The sequence below is a fragment of the Phallusia mammillata genome, chromosome 3, assembly GCF_965637545.1.
Source record: "Phallusia mammillata chromosome 3, kaPhaMamm4.hap1.1, whole genome shotgun sequence".
NCBI classification, from domain to species: Eukaryota; Metazoa; Chordata; class Ascidiacea; order Phlebobranchia; family Ascidiidae; genus Phallusia; species Phallusia mammillata.
This window is the reverse complement of record NC_137254.1, coordinates 31404387-31418331: the sequence shown is the minus strand read 5'-3', so window position 1 is coordinate 31418331 and position 13945 is coordinate 31404387. Positions and strand designations below refer to the sequence as shown.

General features: G+C 37.8%; 1 protein-coding gene across 1 annotated transcript; it reads right to left on the bottom strand.

Moving 5' to 3' along the window:
- Positions 1-1139: 1139 nt before the first annotated feature.
- Positions 1140-13789, bottom strand: LOC145218281 (uncharacterized). Its single transcript, XM_080085690.1, has 8 exons — positions 10370-13789; positions 7156-7287; positions 6190-6296; positions 5543-5705; positions 4742-4892; positions 3752-3833; positions 3077-3244; positions 1140-2092 (listed from the first exon to the last, which is right to left on the bottom strand). The coding sequence occupies exons 1-8, from the start codon at positions 10748-10750 to the stop codon at positions 1924-1926; spliced, it is 1353 nt and encodes a 450-aa protein (XP_079941816.1). The 5' UTR covers positions 10751-13789; the 3' UTR covers positions 1140-1923.
- Positions 13790-13945: the final 156 nt, after the last annotated feature.

Here is a 13945-nt window from a genome sequence, read left to right as displayed (position 1 = left end):
ATAAGTCTGACAAATTTTAAGCTGTGCAAGTAAGCAAAAAGATGTACAAATGATTGTTAGAACAATATGGCCTTCTTTATTTAAAATGGTGAAATTGTGGTATTAATTACCAACCCATTTAACCGGTTATTTGACAACCGGTTAATTGCATAATCTATTTAATTGCATAAGAATCAAGTAATCACAGCCTTACACACACACACAAAATTTATCTGTACTACAAATGCATAGCTCAATAGTCAATATTGCAAGGTCCATTCCTTTTCTCTAACTATATAAGCTCCACATTTGTTCAGTTTGGCCCTATCTAGTCTACATTTAAGTAAGTGCACTAAAAATTGTCAAGGATTTTCATTTTGCTCAATACAAAAACAAACTTGTAGACAATTATCAGCGTATTCTTTTTCACACAGACACATATTTGGGGTGACACTAAAACGCTGAATGGGCGGGACGGGCGGGACGTCGCGGAAACCGCTCAATATCGGGTAAATTGCTGACGGTTAGTGCTATTAGGGTTAGGTTGAGGTTTTGTGGTTTAACTTGAAAAGTGGTTTAGAGTTTTTATTATTTGTGAGAAACTTTCCTTCGACAACGACAAATATAAAAATAATAATTTCCCGCAAAAAGTAAATTTGGAGACTTCTGATTGGTTCCCGACATCACGTGAAACTTCCTTGGGTCAGGTTAAAGTACTACAAATTATGCACCCAGCGACTGTTTTTTCCTGAATGAAATCTATCATATTTACTCTATTGTAAGCCGCATGTTAAAGTGTCAAACAAATAATGTAAGCCGCACAAACTGTAGGGTAAAACTCTTATATAGGCCGCGGCTTACAATCGAACAAACACGGTATTTCACAAAAACGCAACAATTGAAATTTAACAAAAAATTCCAATGCATAAATCTAATCGCAGAGGTTGTTTTCAGTCAATATGCAAACATTACTCGCTTGGTAACGTTTTTAACAAAGCGATTTCAAGCCACGTCACATTCAACAGTTCTAACTTGGTTTGTTATTGCAAGCTTAACCGATATGTCTAACGGATATGAACTTATACTCCATTGAAATAATTAAGCAAAAGGGCGCTCGTTTTAACCCCGCTTCAATCGTCAGAACTTTGTTTCAAACCATGTGTCTTCACGTCCATTGAAAAATTCTGAACGGAACAAGTTTATTAGAGACAACGAGACGATAGGCAACTAGGAGAATAAATGTGCATAGAAACTTAGTAACATGGAAGTATGAAGAAATTAAAGCAGCGAAAGGCAAAACAGAAATGCAACTCATAATAAAGTGACAACATGATGTGATAAAGTACAAAAAAAACATGAATCACACCGATTTTAACAACAACAAAAGTGGAACATGTTTAGATATCCAGCCTTATATAAACCGTTGCCGACAGGTAAAACTTAAACATAGCATAACTCTTCAGCCAGTCGTATTTTTGTACCGAGGTCGACTTCATAAGAGTACGGAACATCCAAAGCGTGATGTACAATACAGCAGGTGCAAAGAGCAGGAGACTTTCTTTCCAGGAAGGTTTATCCAATCTGTAATTTTTCTTGAGAGTCAAATGTCTATGAAACTGCTGAATTTGCATTTTTTTTAATCTTGAGGTGTATATAACCGTTACTTCTGTTTGGCCTAGGGTTTTACACTGGGTTTTGGATTATATTGATGTTGAGAACAGTAATCACCGGGAATTTGCTAATGTTGGGTTGATTTCATTTTAAACTAGATTTTAATCTTCAGGTGGATGTGGATTCTTTTGTATCTTTTAGAGCAACCCAAACACAAGGACATATTTTACCACCAAACTTTCTACTTCTAAACTAGTGTATCAGACGAAAGACGATTCGCTTGCATAAATTTAAAATAAAACAGTTCGCGTGTGTGACATCACAGTAGCTTGGTCATGTGAGCAGCTTCTCCGTTATGTTACACGTCACAATCCACTCTGTGACGTCACGAGCACGGGCATCCCCCCAGATCGCGTGGCGGGCCACCTCCCCATAAGTTGACTGTAACACTGCGAGCTCCTTCAAAGTGCGCTCCACCACACCGTCGTACCTCCACAGATTCCTTCAAAACAAATAATAGGATTTGAATTGAATCAAATCATCAAGCAACAAAATATAAAACTCCATAATGATGTACTTAGTAGGTTTAACCATAATTTTTTTTCTTTGGGGCCTGTGGGTGAACCGCTGGGTCATTTGAGGTCAAACTTCAGGAGGATCAACTCTGGATAACGAACTAACATGAGTAAATTTAATAGGTTTGAAGCACTCTTTCTTTACCAAATGCCTGGAACAAACCAGCAACAGACAGAAAAGCAATATGTGTCCCCTTCTGTGAACCCTTGGGGCACCAATAAACAAAAAATTCAGAGTTTCATTACACATTATCTGTTTTATTTCATGCAACCTCAGTGCTGGGTAAAGCTTTTTTTTAAAAACAATTAGGTTACAAACAGCCTAAGCGCTGCTGCACAAAAATGCTTGAACACGCTGCACAAAAAAATGAACGATTTGATTTAGGAATTTTGCCTTTTGCAGGGTTATTATGTTGATTAAGCATGAATGTATTATGGTAGATCTCATGTAAGTGTGACAATGTGCATTAGCAAACAACTGCCTTCTCGTTCAAAACACTGCACTAGTTTATTGCATACCAATTTACCAAGCTTCAATAGCCAGAAGACTATTTCAACATGTGTCAAAAAGGTCTCATCACAGCAGCTGGTGATGAGAGATTGGCTGTATGAGCTAATTTAGCCCCTTAGAACTCTCCAGTTTGTTGGGAGTAACAATTTCATTTTGGTTTCAAGGTGGTGAGGCTCCAGTTTGTTGGAAGTAACAGTTCTACTCTAGGTGAGGTATGGTATTTCGCCTGTAACTTCCAACAAACTGCAGTGCCGTTGGATGGCTACAATAGCCAATATGGCCTATGTATTGTCACCAGTTGCACTGATGAGAGTAGGTCGAAACTTGTGCACTGTCTACAACTTATCATCTATTGGCTTGATGTTTTCACATTGTTTAATTGTATTTGCATTAAACCCACCTTGAATATAGATGCATTACATAGTTGTTATTCCAGTTGTATCTGTTGTTGTAAATATATTTCACTTCTCTCCAGTTTGGGCGAAGTATCATCGATTTCACAACAGTAATTTGATTGGGGAAAATCCTCCATAATGCCCACGGGACTCTTACTGAGTTGTGAGCCCAGCTAAGCATAAAACATGTGTGGTTTAATTCATCTGTTTTATTGCAATTGGCAGGGTGGGCTTTGGTAAGACCAAGCTTTAAGTACAACAGAGCAGTAGTCACAGTAAGTACTGTGTATATTCCATTGTAAGCTGCTTCCAATAAAGTTTTTTCCCTTACGTTTGTGTGACTAACATTTTTAATCATGCAGTATTTTGATATAAATTTCTTTCATTTTTGTATGTACACATTTCTTACATTCAAAACATTGAAACATGTAGCTCACAATAGAGTGAATAGAAAAGGAGTAAAAATTACAAAAAAATAAACTTTCTGCAATTCTGCTTAAACATTTGTATTTTTGCGTTAAACGCAACTAAACTACTGTGTACTGTAGTGGTAAAGAGTTTTTAAATCATATTTTGTATTGTGCACCTTCAAATGTCAGACATAACAAAAAGTCATTTTTGCATAATTTGTGTTTTTAACATATTTAAAACAGAAAAATAAATGAAAGTGTTTTGCTTACTCTCCATCTTTAAAATATGTGTATTCCAAAAACCATCGATGCAAAAACCATGAATCCTTGGTGGTAAGAATCACACCATTTCCTGCAAAACATTGACTCACATTTAACAACTACCTGAGCTACAAAAAACAGTCAATTAGTTAAAACAACATTTCTTGAAACAGTCTAGTAAATCCCAGTTAAAAACATACATGATTCCAGCTGGTGAAACAGACCATAAATAGGAACTGTTGTCTAAACAAGCAGGCTCTAAAAATACACCAGTACAGTGATTCCGGGTTAATGACCCTCTAAAACTCAGTTTAAAATCTATTTAATGAGATCTTCTTTGTTCGGTCAACGTTCAACACCTCTAGTTAGACCCACTATTTTGTAAAACATCCCAATAATGCAATAGTCTTTACCTGTTGCAGGTCCACACAAATTTAGGTCTTCAACTAACCTAAAACTTATGTTGATGCCTATGTAAAATATTATACATCAACCACTACTTAAATTTATCTAAAATGTAGCAATTTTTGAGGGGAGGAGAAATTCTTTTTTTTTTCATTGTATTTTTCGACAATCAGGCGGCAGTCCGAGAACTGAAAATTGCCCTTTGTCGTTCACGGGATTCGAACCCAGGATACTCCCGGGGACAAAACCCGATCAGGTTTTGTATATGGGTCAGGCGTGCCAGGCCATTCGGCCAAGTTTCCCACCAAAAAAATTCCTTGCCCTTGTTTTATGTTAATAGGATTTGTGACCCATGAGTTAAGCAACTGTACAGCAACAATCTTTTACACTACAATAGCATGTACTTGTTGCAGTTGCACACACATTAAGGTCAGCAACTAATGTAAGACTTGTAAAATATTAAACAGTGATCAATACTTAAATTTATCTAATTTTAGCATTTGAGTTACAAAGGATTGTCTTGGCCTTGTTTAATGTTAATAGGATTTGTGACTATGGGTTAGCAACTGTACAGCAACAATCTTCATTACTCACCTAACGTTCTTTCACTCTCTTCGCCAAGAACCAAGTCATTGTCTTGAAGTGTTTGCAGCGAAGTAAGTACAACACTGTCAGTGTCGAGATATATTCCACCGACTTCCAACAAAATCTCCAGCCTTGCTACGTCAGCTTTGTGTTCAACGACCTTCAAAAAATCAAAGGTGTTTTCGTTGCGTTGTGACGTGCTTGCGTTTCATTCTTTTTTCCTTTGTTTATCGTGCACTGTTCTAGTCGCATTCAGTGTTATTTACCCTGATGAAGACGACCTGTATAGGACGTCGAAACGTCGGAATAAAAATACATTTGCCAGAAGAGCTCTATAAATTTGACCTTCAAAAAATGTTTGAAAGTGAGATATAGTGCTTACAAAAACAAAAGCGTTTTAATAAACTATTTGCAATTCATTTTTTTACTAGATTTTACAGGTTTTTACAGGAAGTCTTTAGTCTTTTTTTGAACTTTTTTAAACTGTTTTGCTGCAGCAGCCATTATCCACTAATTGTGTCCTCTACTAATTTGCGCTTCATACTGTTTTAACATTGCGCAGCTATTTTCGGCTTGGTAACTGTTTTAGTACTTTAGTGCAACCAACAAGTCTTTTTTTACCAAGTTAAACAAACTTATAACTCTACCCATCACCTAAAAAAGACAGATGTTAATTTTCATTTTGTCAAACTCAACAGCTTAATTTAGCTTAGTGATTGTTTTAGTGAAGTTGTGTCACTTTGTTTTATATTATACCAAGCATATCACAGATACGTAATAAGTATATTTTAAAATTTTACAGAAACTTACATCAATATCAATCCCCCAGACAGATTTCGGGGGCGACCTCTTGACAATCTTCAGTTTCGTTCCAGCGAGAAATTTAAAAGCTTCCCAATATTCTCCTGTGGGTTCGCAATTAGTGTGGAATAATATCAAGTCAGGTTTCTGATATCGCAAAACTCCAGAAAATCTAAACAAAATTGTTTGTGTAAACATAAAAGTCACAGAAATTAAGGCAAAAACTTTTAAATGTGGCAAAGAATTGCTGATTATGTTAGCCACAAATGTGAACAATACAGAAGTCAACAATTTTGTTTTGAAATGAAAAATTAAAACATTCCTTCAGCAACTCATAGCAAAAATCCCCAAATAAAAATTTAAGCTCTGTGATTGGTTCCCCTGGTCACGTGTTCATCCAATTTGGATTGGTCAAAGTAAACAAACCAGAACCTCGGCGAAAAATCGTAATTTAACGGTTTATTCGTGGGGACATTTGAAATAAAATTAATTCATTGTCCTATTAAAATAATAGTGACCGTTATGTCAAAATTAAACGTTACATAGCACTATTGTAATGCATAAACACTACAAACAATTATATAAAGTGGAAAACTTGTTTTTTAGACAATGTTTTTTGTTTTTATGCATTACAAGAAATAAAATTGTAAACTTACGCCATGTAATGATCAACTCTGACTTTTAAACATCCGAAGTACACAAAATGGACAATGTTTGGTATTCGGGTTGTGGAACGGTTTAAAGCTTCTTGAAGCTCAGGAATCTAATAAAAGACACCAAGTTAATAGAACTCATATAATAAAAGACACGGTTTTCTCAACACCACGTTATACGTTTTTGTAATGTTATCCTTGATAAGCGAAACAACATTTGATTGATATTGCTTACACCGCTGTTCAGCTGCCAGCTAAAACAGTTAAAATTTAGAAAGAAACGCGTGGTTTTATTGCAGTAGTTGTCATATTCGTTATTTCTGTAAACCAGCGGTTCCCAAACTGGGGTCCGCGGTCCTTTAGGGGTCCGTGAGGCAATTTTGGGGGACCGCGAAGTGGTTGAAGTAATTCTATAATTCTCAGTTTGTGCCACTAAATAATTTTAAATCAAAGTAGAATTGAAAATCGACTGTCTTCATTGCTAAACAATAGCCTTTACTGCATGACATTTACCAAAAATGCTTCGCGCACAATCGTAATGCTTTTTGTCTTGTCTGTGATGTCACAAGCTGTCTTTGGATGATTTTTTTGCGCAATTTTGCATAACTACCTAAAATCCTGCAATCAACTTCGTTTTTATGAAATACACATTTAGGCTTAAGAACCGCGAGCCCTCGAAATAATGGCAAAGGGACCATTTTGAAAAAAATATGAAAAAGTTTGGGAAGCACTGCTGTAAACCATCAACTTAATTTCATAAACCCTCGTTTTGAAAATCTACCAACTATTAAGTGATGATCGAATTAACCCCTACAATTATAAATTATCCCATCTGAGGGTTAAATAATCGCTGTTTTTGAAGCTTTTTGCTTCAGCTGTAAAAACGCGAAAAGTAATTTATTTGCAGAGATGTGTTTCCTAAACACTGGCGCGGTAAAAAAAAATTTGGGAAACACTGAAAATTCGTACTTGACCAAGATCGTCATCGCCCCAGTCTAAGTGTTGTTGCTTAATCCGTTGCAGTTCAGCCTTTATCTCTTCCATCTCAATCTTCTGGTGTGGATCGTGCAGTAGTGGATAAGGGTCGGAATAATCTTTCTCCTGATAAAATAACAAGGGATTAAAAAATTGTTTAATGTAAAATTTACGTTTTTTTAGCTAGGGTGAAGATTCAAACATATACTGGTGTTAGCCCTGAAGCGTCCATGCAGACGCCGGTCCAGACCTAGTAGGGGATCGCCGGGATGACCAGTAATCAGTTAAGATGAACATAAACTCTTACTGGGGTCAGCCCTGAAGCGTCTATGCCAGGGATGGGCAAACTACGGCCCGCGGGCCGCATGCGGCCCGGCAAAGGAGTTCATGCGGCCCGCCAATTGTTAGTAAATTCAAAGAGAAAAGTTACCGAGCAACCATGAATAGTATTATAAGCACAGGCGTAAAGTTTTTAAAAAAATTAAAAAATAGCGAGGTTGTGACTTGCTATACCGATACCATGTGCAGTATCTGTATCCGTACCATACTTAGGAACTAAACACAGAAACTTTGTTCGTGCTTTAGACTACTGTTTCTGCCACGTTATTATGCAAATCGTCACTTAACACAATTTCTTCGTTCGATAAAAGTAAATGAAAGTAAAATCGATTCACGTTTTCAAATACAGCCCACTTCGCACTGTTGAAGGCAAAACTTTGGTCACTTTGGATCAGGTCGTTGCAGTACTTTGCAAACGGGCAAAAAAAAAAGCTTCAGAATCATTAGCACAGACCCGCACAACACTTAAAGATGGATACTAAAGGCGGCTCGCATTGTTTAATGTTGGCGCAAGGAATTTATTAACAAAAAAACGTGCTTGTTTATATTAAAACAACTACAACTGTAGCGTTTCAACCAATGTTTGTCCAATCAAGTGACAACAAACGTATTTGCACATAGCTGAAATACTATGTTAATATTTTGGGATAGATCAGGCGTGCACAACCTGCGGTCGTACGGCCCCACGCGGCCGCGGAGACGAGTTTGTGCGGCCGTGACCATGTATATTTAAATACATGCAGGCGGCCGTGACGTAACTAAAACTATTTTGCCAAATATTTTGATTTTCAAACTGCTAAAAACAGATTTCGTGAGACTGGAAAAAAACATTACCTGCCTAGTAACTATATGCGTCAGGCTTTGTGTGCAAACAATGCAAAAAAACAGGCACCGCAATCGTCACACTACAGATTATGACGTCATAAACAGTTAGCTTCGTTTTGCTAAACTTATGCAGCAAGTTAGAAATTGTTGATCTGAGCATTTTAGGTGGATTTAAACGGTATATATGATATAAACCAAATTCATTACACCACTTATTTTAAGACAAAAACAAACAAGCAATTGGCGGCCATTGGTAAAATAATATGCGGCCCCATAAGATTAAGAACTTTTGAATGTGGCCCTTACACTGAAAAGCTTGCCCACCCCTGGTCTATGCAGACCAACGATCACGTCATACGCGTACTACGATAAATCGTAATACGCCTGGCCCAATTATGGCGTTGTACCGAATCAAAACGGCCTTTCAAGCATTTCCATGTGGCAAGGCACCGGATAGAAGAAGCCTAGCTTGATACGGTATGACGCCTTCAATGGGCCTGGCGTACTATGATTTAGTTTGTTTAATATAGGTCTGCTGAACATAAAAACGAAGAGCATACCGGTGCACTTCTTAAAACACATCACATCTATATCATCGGTACATGGCAGTGATGTAGTCCAGAGGTGTCAAACTCGTGGGGTTCGAGGGCCACATTGCAGTTTAAAAATTATGCCGAGGGCCGCATGTGATTTTTAATCTAGTGTTATACACTTAAACAAACTTTCGCCATGACGGCCGCTTTGTAGATCCTTATTTCACAAACAGGCGCCATTTATCTGCTGGTTTTGTTTTAAAATTACAGATGTAAAGAAATAGGTATAGATCATATATATACCATCTATTGAGCATGGCCGTCAGTACATTTTCCTTTTTGCAATGGAATTTTAATTACATCATGGCCGTCAGTACATTATTTTAATGAACATGTGTTTACGGCCGCACAAACTCGTTTCTGTGGCCGTATTGTTTGAGGAACGGTTTTATTACTATCGTTTCTATTCATAACATATGAATTATTATTTATACATTACATTTCTGTAAATGTCTGTCGTCAAGGGCAAAAAAATCGTTAAGAGCACGCCATATGGTGCGTACAGCCGCAATTTTATTTCATGCCGAACAACTATATTAAACTGCGAGTTACCCCCGTCGTGCCCGGCTGACACAATATGACACTTCGGCTGGCACAAGTCGCAGGGGGCCTCATTAATTTGTCCCGTTCCATTCAAGTTTAAGCTTTATCCAACCTCCAAATTGAATTTTAACCAGACTTTTTGTTAAGACGTGCCGCGGGCCGGATAATTTTGGTTGGCTTGGGTTGCCACCTCACCCACGTCGAATAAAACATTTGGTTGTGTGTAGAGTAGACCGTTTGTTAGACCGGCTGTTTTATTTCATGCTAAGCAACCATAGCAAATTACGGACCGCCGTGCCCAGCATGACGTCGTCGTCGTCCGTTAGCTGGAGCAAACTTCTGCTTGCAGCGGGCCAAAGACCAAAACCAGGGCAGGAACTTGGCCGAATGGTCCGGCGCGCCTGACCCATATACAGACATAAAAACCCTGATCGGGATTCGTCCCCGGGAGAGTCCTGGGTTCGAACCCCGTGAAAAAAAAAAAAAAAACCAACGTCAGCCAAGTCACAGCGGGTTGGAAAAAGTTTTTCGTTCCAATTAATTTAAGCTTGTTGATAAGAGTGAAGCAAGGTCGGATAATTGAACTAGAACCTCAGGGTTGATAAAAATGGTTACGCGTATAGGGTAGAGTTTTGGGTGAACCAGGGTCTAAATATATTCTGATGAATGCGTAAAAAATTGACTAGGTTGGGACCACTTTTTCTAAGGGTGCAATCAGCCTTTGACAAGCAAAAAAATAAAACATACAAAAACAATATGGGTGGATGGCTCCACTTTCCAAAAGATATAAATTTTAAGTAAATTTGCAACAAAAATTAGCAGAACAATCGGACAAAAACAAGATGTGCCGACTGTTTCGAAGTTATTGTTCAACTAATGTTGCGATAGTAATCCATTAACCATTTTACCTGAATTGGCGGCAAACTCGATACTTTGCTTCCCCTCATCCGACCAAACCTATCCACAAATCTCTTCGCCTGAAATACCTTGTACTCATCCAACGTCAAATCTCGTCTTCCCAAAAATCCCCCAACTTCAATTGTGACGTCATTAGGCAGTTTGTAGTCGCATTGACACGTCATAAGCGTGAGAAAAGTTTCTTCTGCGACAGATTTGACTCCATTTTTTAGTCTCGGTGGCTGAACGACACAAAGACTTCGACGTTTTACGTCGATTTCGTATTGTGACGTCACAAACTGATATCCGATGAGCGATAGAATGCAGAAACAGAGAAGTGAGAGAAAAGCGCGAGTCCTACATTTTGAGGAAGTCCCGCACCTGAGACGCATTATTGCAATATTCTGGTGAAAAAATTGATGGTTTGATTAGGGAAAATTTGGTGGAAAAATGTTTATAATTTGACCAGAAGATTTCAAAATAAGGTTTTTCAAATTAAGCTTTACACTGTCTGCATAATTAAAAAACTCGCATGAGAATATGTCTAACAAAGGTAGCTGGAATTTATACCAAGTAAATGTTGCTTCTGTTACGTAATTGTTGCATAAATTGTAACAAGAAGTCAGTTTTAGGAAACACGTGACACAAACTTGAATAAGTAGCTTAACCAAATGAAAACTTTTTTTGCAAGTTCAAAATTTTGTCATTAGAAATAATTATAGGCACTGATATAAATGCAGGCAAGGTTTAATTCAATGCACAGCGCCTCAGGGGCATAAAGAAAAAAAATGCGGACGGATAGGATCTTAAACCAGTCGAACAAACAGGACAATGACAATAACATTGTCCCGCCAATATGAAACATTATGAGTTAACTAAATGTTGTATTTATAAAATACGAGCTACGTTCTCTGCAGAATTTTAGAGGTTTAGCAAAGCTGACGCATTGCGAAAGTGATTTTGCAGTGTCATAAACCACATCACTTTCATCAACAACACAAGGTTCAGTTGAAAACGTTGAAAAGGCCTCGCGGTCGAATACTTGGTTTCCTTTTGAGGCACGTTCGGTGCACACTAATTATATTATTAATTGTTGTTTTAAAGTTTGTTACTTCCGTGTCTTACGGACGTAATGGCATGCAAAGTTCTTTAAACAACAACGTTTTACAAAAGGGCAACAAAATGCACTCATTAATTCTACAGAGTCTTTCCAGGTGTGATGCCTGACTTGACTAAGCGAGAACATTTCTAGCACCTTTCAAGGCAGTAGTGTTCCTAAGTCGTAAATTCGAACTAAAACAAACGGCAGTAACGTACAATAGCAATAAAAGCACTCATTCTTTATATAAAGCCCTTCCTTGGCTTATGCTAAATCCAACTGCTAACTAATGTGCAACGCAGTTTTCTTATCAGCAAGCAACAACATCTTAACATGGTTCAACATGTCTCTTCGCCTTAACCATACACCATGAATGTTCATGAAGCCAGTATGCTTTGCTGAAAGGCGACAGACGTGCTCGACGTCAAAAGGTTTTCGACGTATTGCTTCCTGATCTCAGCTCCCTCATTTGCCTTCGTTGCAATTTTTAATTCGTTTCAGGCAGCGGTTCTTAACCAGTGGGAAATTGTACAAGTCAAATTGTTGTTTTAAGGTTTACTTTGATATCTATGGTCTCAACTCTGATTATTAAAGATTATTGTAAATGTATGGAATACAATATCTTTATGACAATAACAAAGGGGGGATATGAATGGTGACTGACTATAGTGGGAAGTTACAAAAAAGGTTGAGAGCCACTGGCTTGAGGCTTGATGCGGCTGGGAAGACTTAACAGATCAAAGCAACGATTTGTAAGTCAGAAGACGGACTCGAACCTAAAACCCTGTGAAGTTTAGCGATTGACACTCCGACACTTTACTGTATATATGCCTGCATAGAAGTCCCATGGCAAAAGATAAAGAGGGTGACAAAGACTGCAATATATTAAGCAAATTAAACACGCAGTGAATGCCGCACCACTTGTCGAGCTAATTTGATGCTGCTCAAACCGACAGAGTTGAGAATAAATCTGCGACAAAATCTAACTGCAAGGCGGATGGCACTTTATGTATATAGGGGGTTGGAAGCCCATAAATATTAAGGGGAATTAATAGAACGATTTTTGTAATAGATGCAACTTGGTGTATAAATTAATATTGCTATACCAGCAGTTTTTATTACAATAATCGACCTTTCGACGTCTCATACGAGAAGGACAAATTTCTTATAAAACGACAACCGCAACAGAGCACACAAAAATCAGCGATAACAAGAAGATGTAACTGCCAATACAGAAAGTTTTTCACTGCCCTATAAGCAGAAACCTCAAATCACTTCACGCTTGAAATTTCAGAAGCGTAATCGACATTCCCCTAACGCTTGCGGCTTTGCTTGCATCCCCATAAACATTAACATAGGCCCTGATTTTCAACCGATGTTCCTCAGAAAACTAATGTTCCGTTAAAGATCTACTGGTGTTTCGCAAGCAATCCATTTCTGTCGAACACCAATAAAAGATCCCTGGTGTAATAGAATGGGCGTAGATAACTACCGTAAATTTTTTTTTGGTGTTCCGCAAAATTATTTTAATGCATAAAGCAGTGGTTCCTAACAGGGGAGGGATTTTACACTTGAGGAAAGGAATTTACTTTAATTTGTGCACGTGGTTTGTAAATAGTCACTTTGTCTCTGGGAATATAACCCTGCAAAATTAATAAAATGCCCAATTTTAAATGATCTTTGTATGGTTTAGCATCTACTACTATGTAGTCTATTGGAGAGGAATAAAAATGTTTTGAATTGTTAAGTGAGGAATTCGTCGATAAAGGTTGTGAACCAATGATTAAACTGTTCTGTGGTTTTAAAAAGGTTGAAAAACGTTGCTGCCCCGTTCCGCTTCACCAGATGTGAGAAACCGTTACAGTAAATTCCGCAACCATTGGCGTAGAACTTCAGTGACTACCACGGAGGCATCCAACACCACGGCGTAATTAATCCAAATCAACGCTATAATATGCAAATAGGTTTTCACGTCAAAAATTAGCGAATATAAACTTTGCCTTATTTACATTGTTGGTGCTTCGCAAGTTGAACCACAAAATATAACTTACAAACGTGTCTATTCCTATTTTTTACTATTTCCTATTTAACTTCGCGTTAAACGTGCCGTTCAGGCTTTGACTAGACCAGGGGTCGGCAACCTTTTAGGCGACGCGTGCCATTTTACTTGTTATTTCCATGTATTAATGACCTCGCGTGCCAACCTTGGCACGCATGCCAGGGGTTGCCGACCCCTGGACTAGACGTTTAATGTAAAAATTGACACAAACATACTAACTGCTAGTAAAAACGTAAAACTACAAACAACACACGCGTCACTTATTGCTATTACGTGCTTAAAAAAGAATTAATAAGAGCTATAGTCAATTTGATGAAGTCAAATTAATGAAATTTTTGAATTAAAATCAAATTGGAATTAACAATCAACTTTGGCTTTTTCTATCAAAGTACAAGTGTGTCCAAATATTAAAACACGCTTTTCAGACTC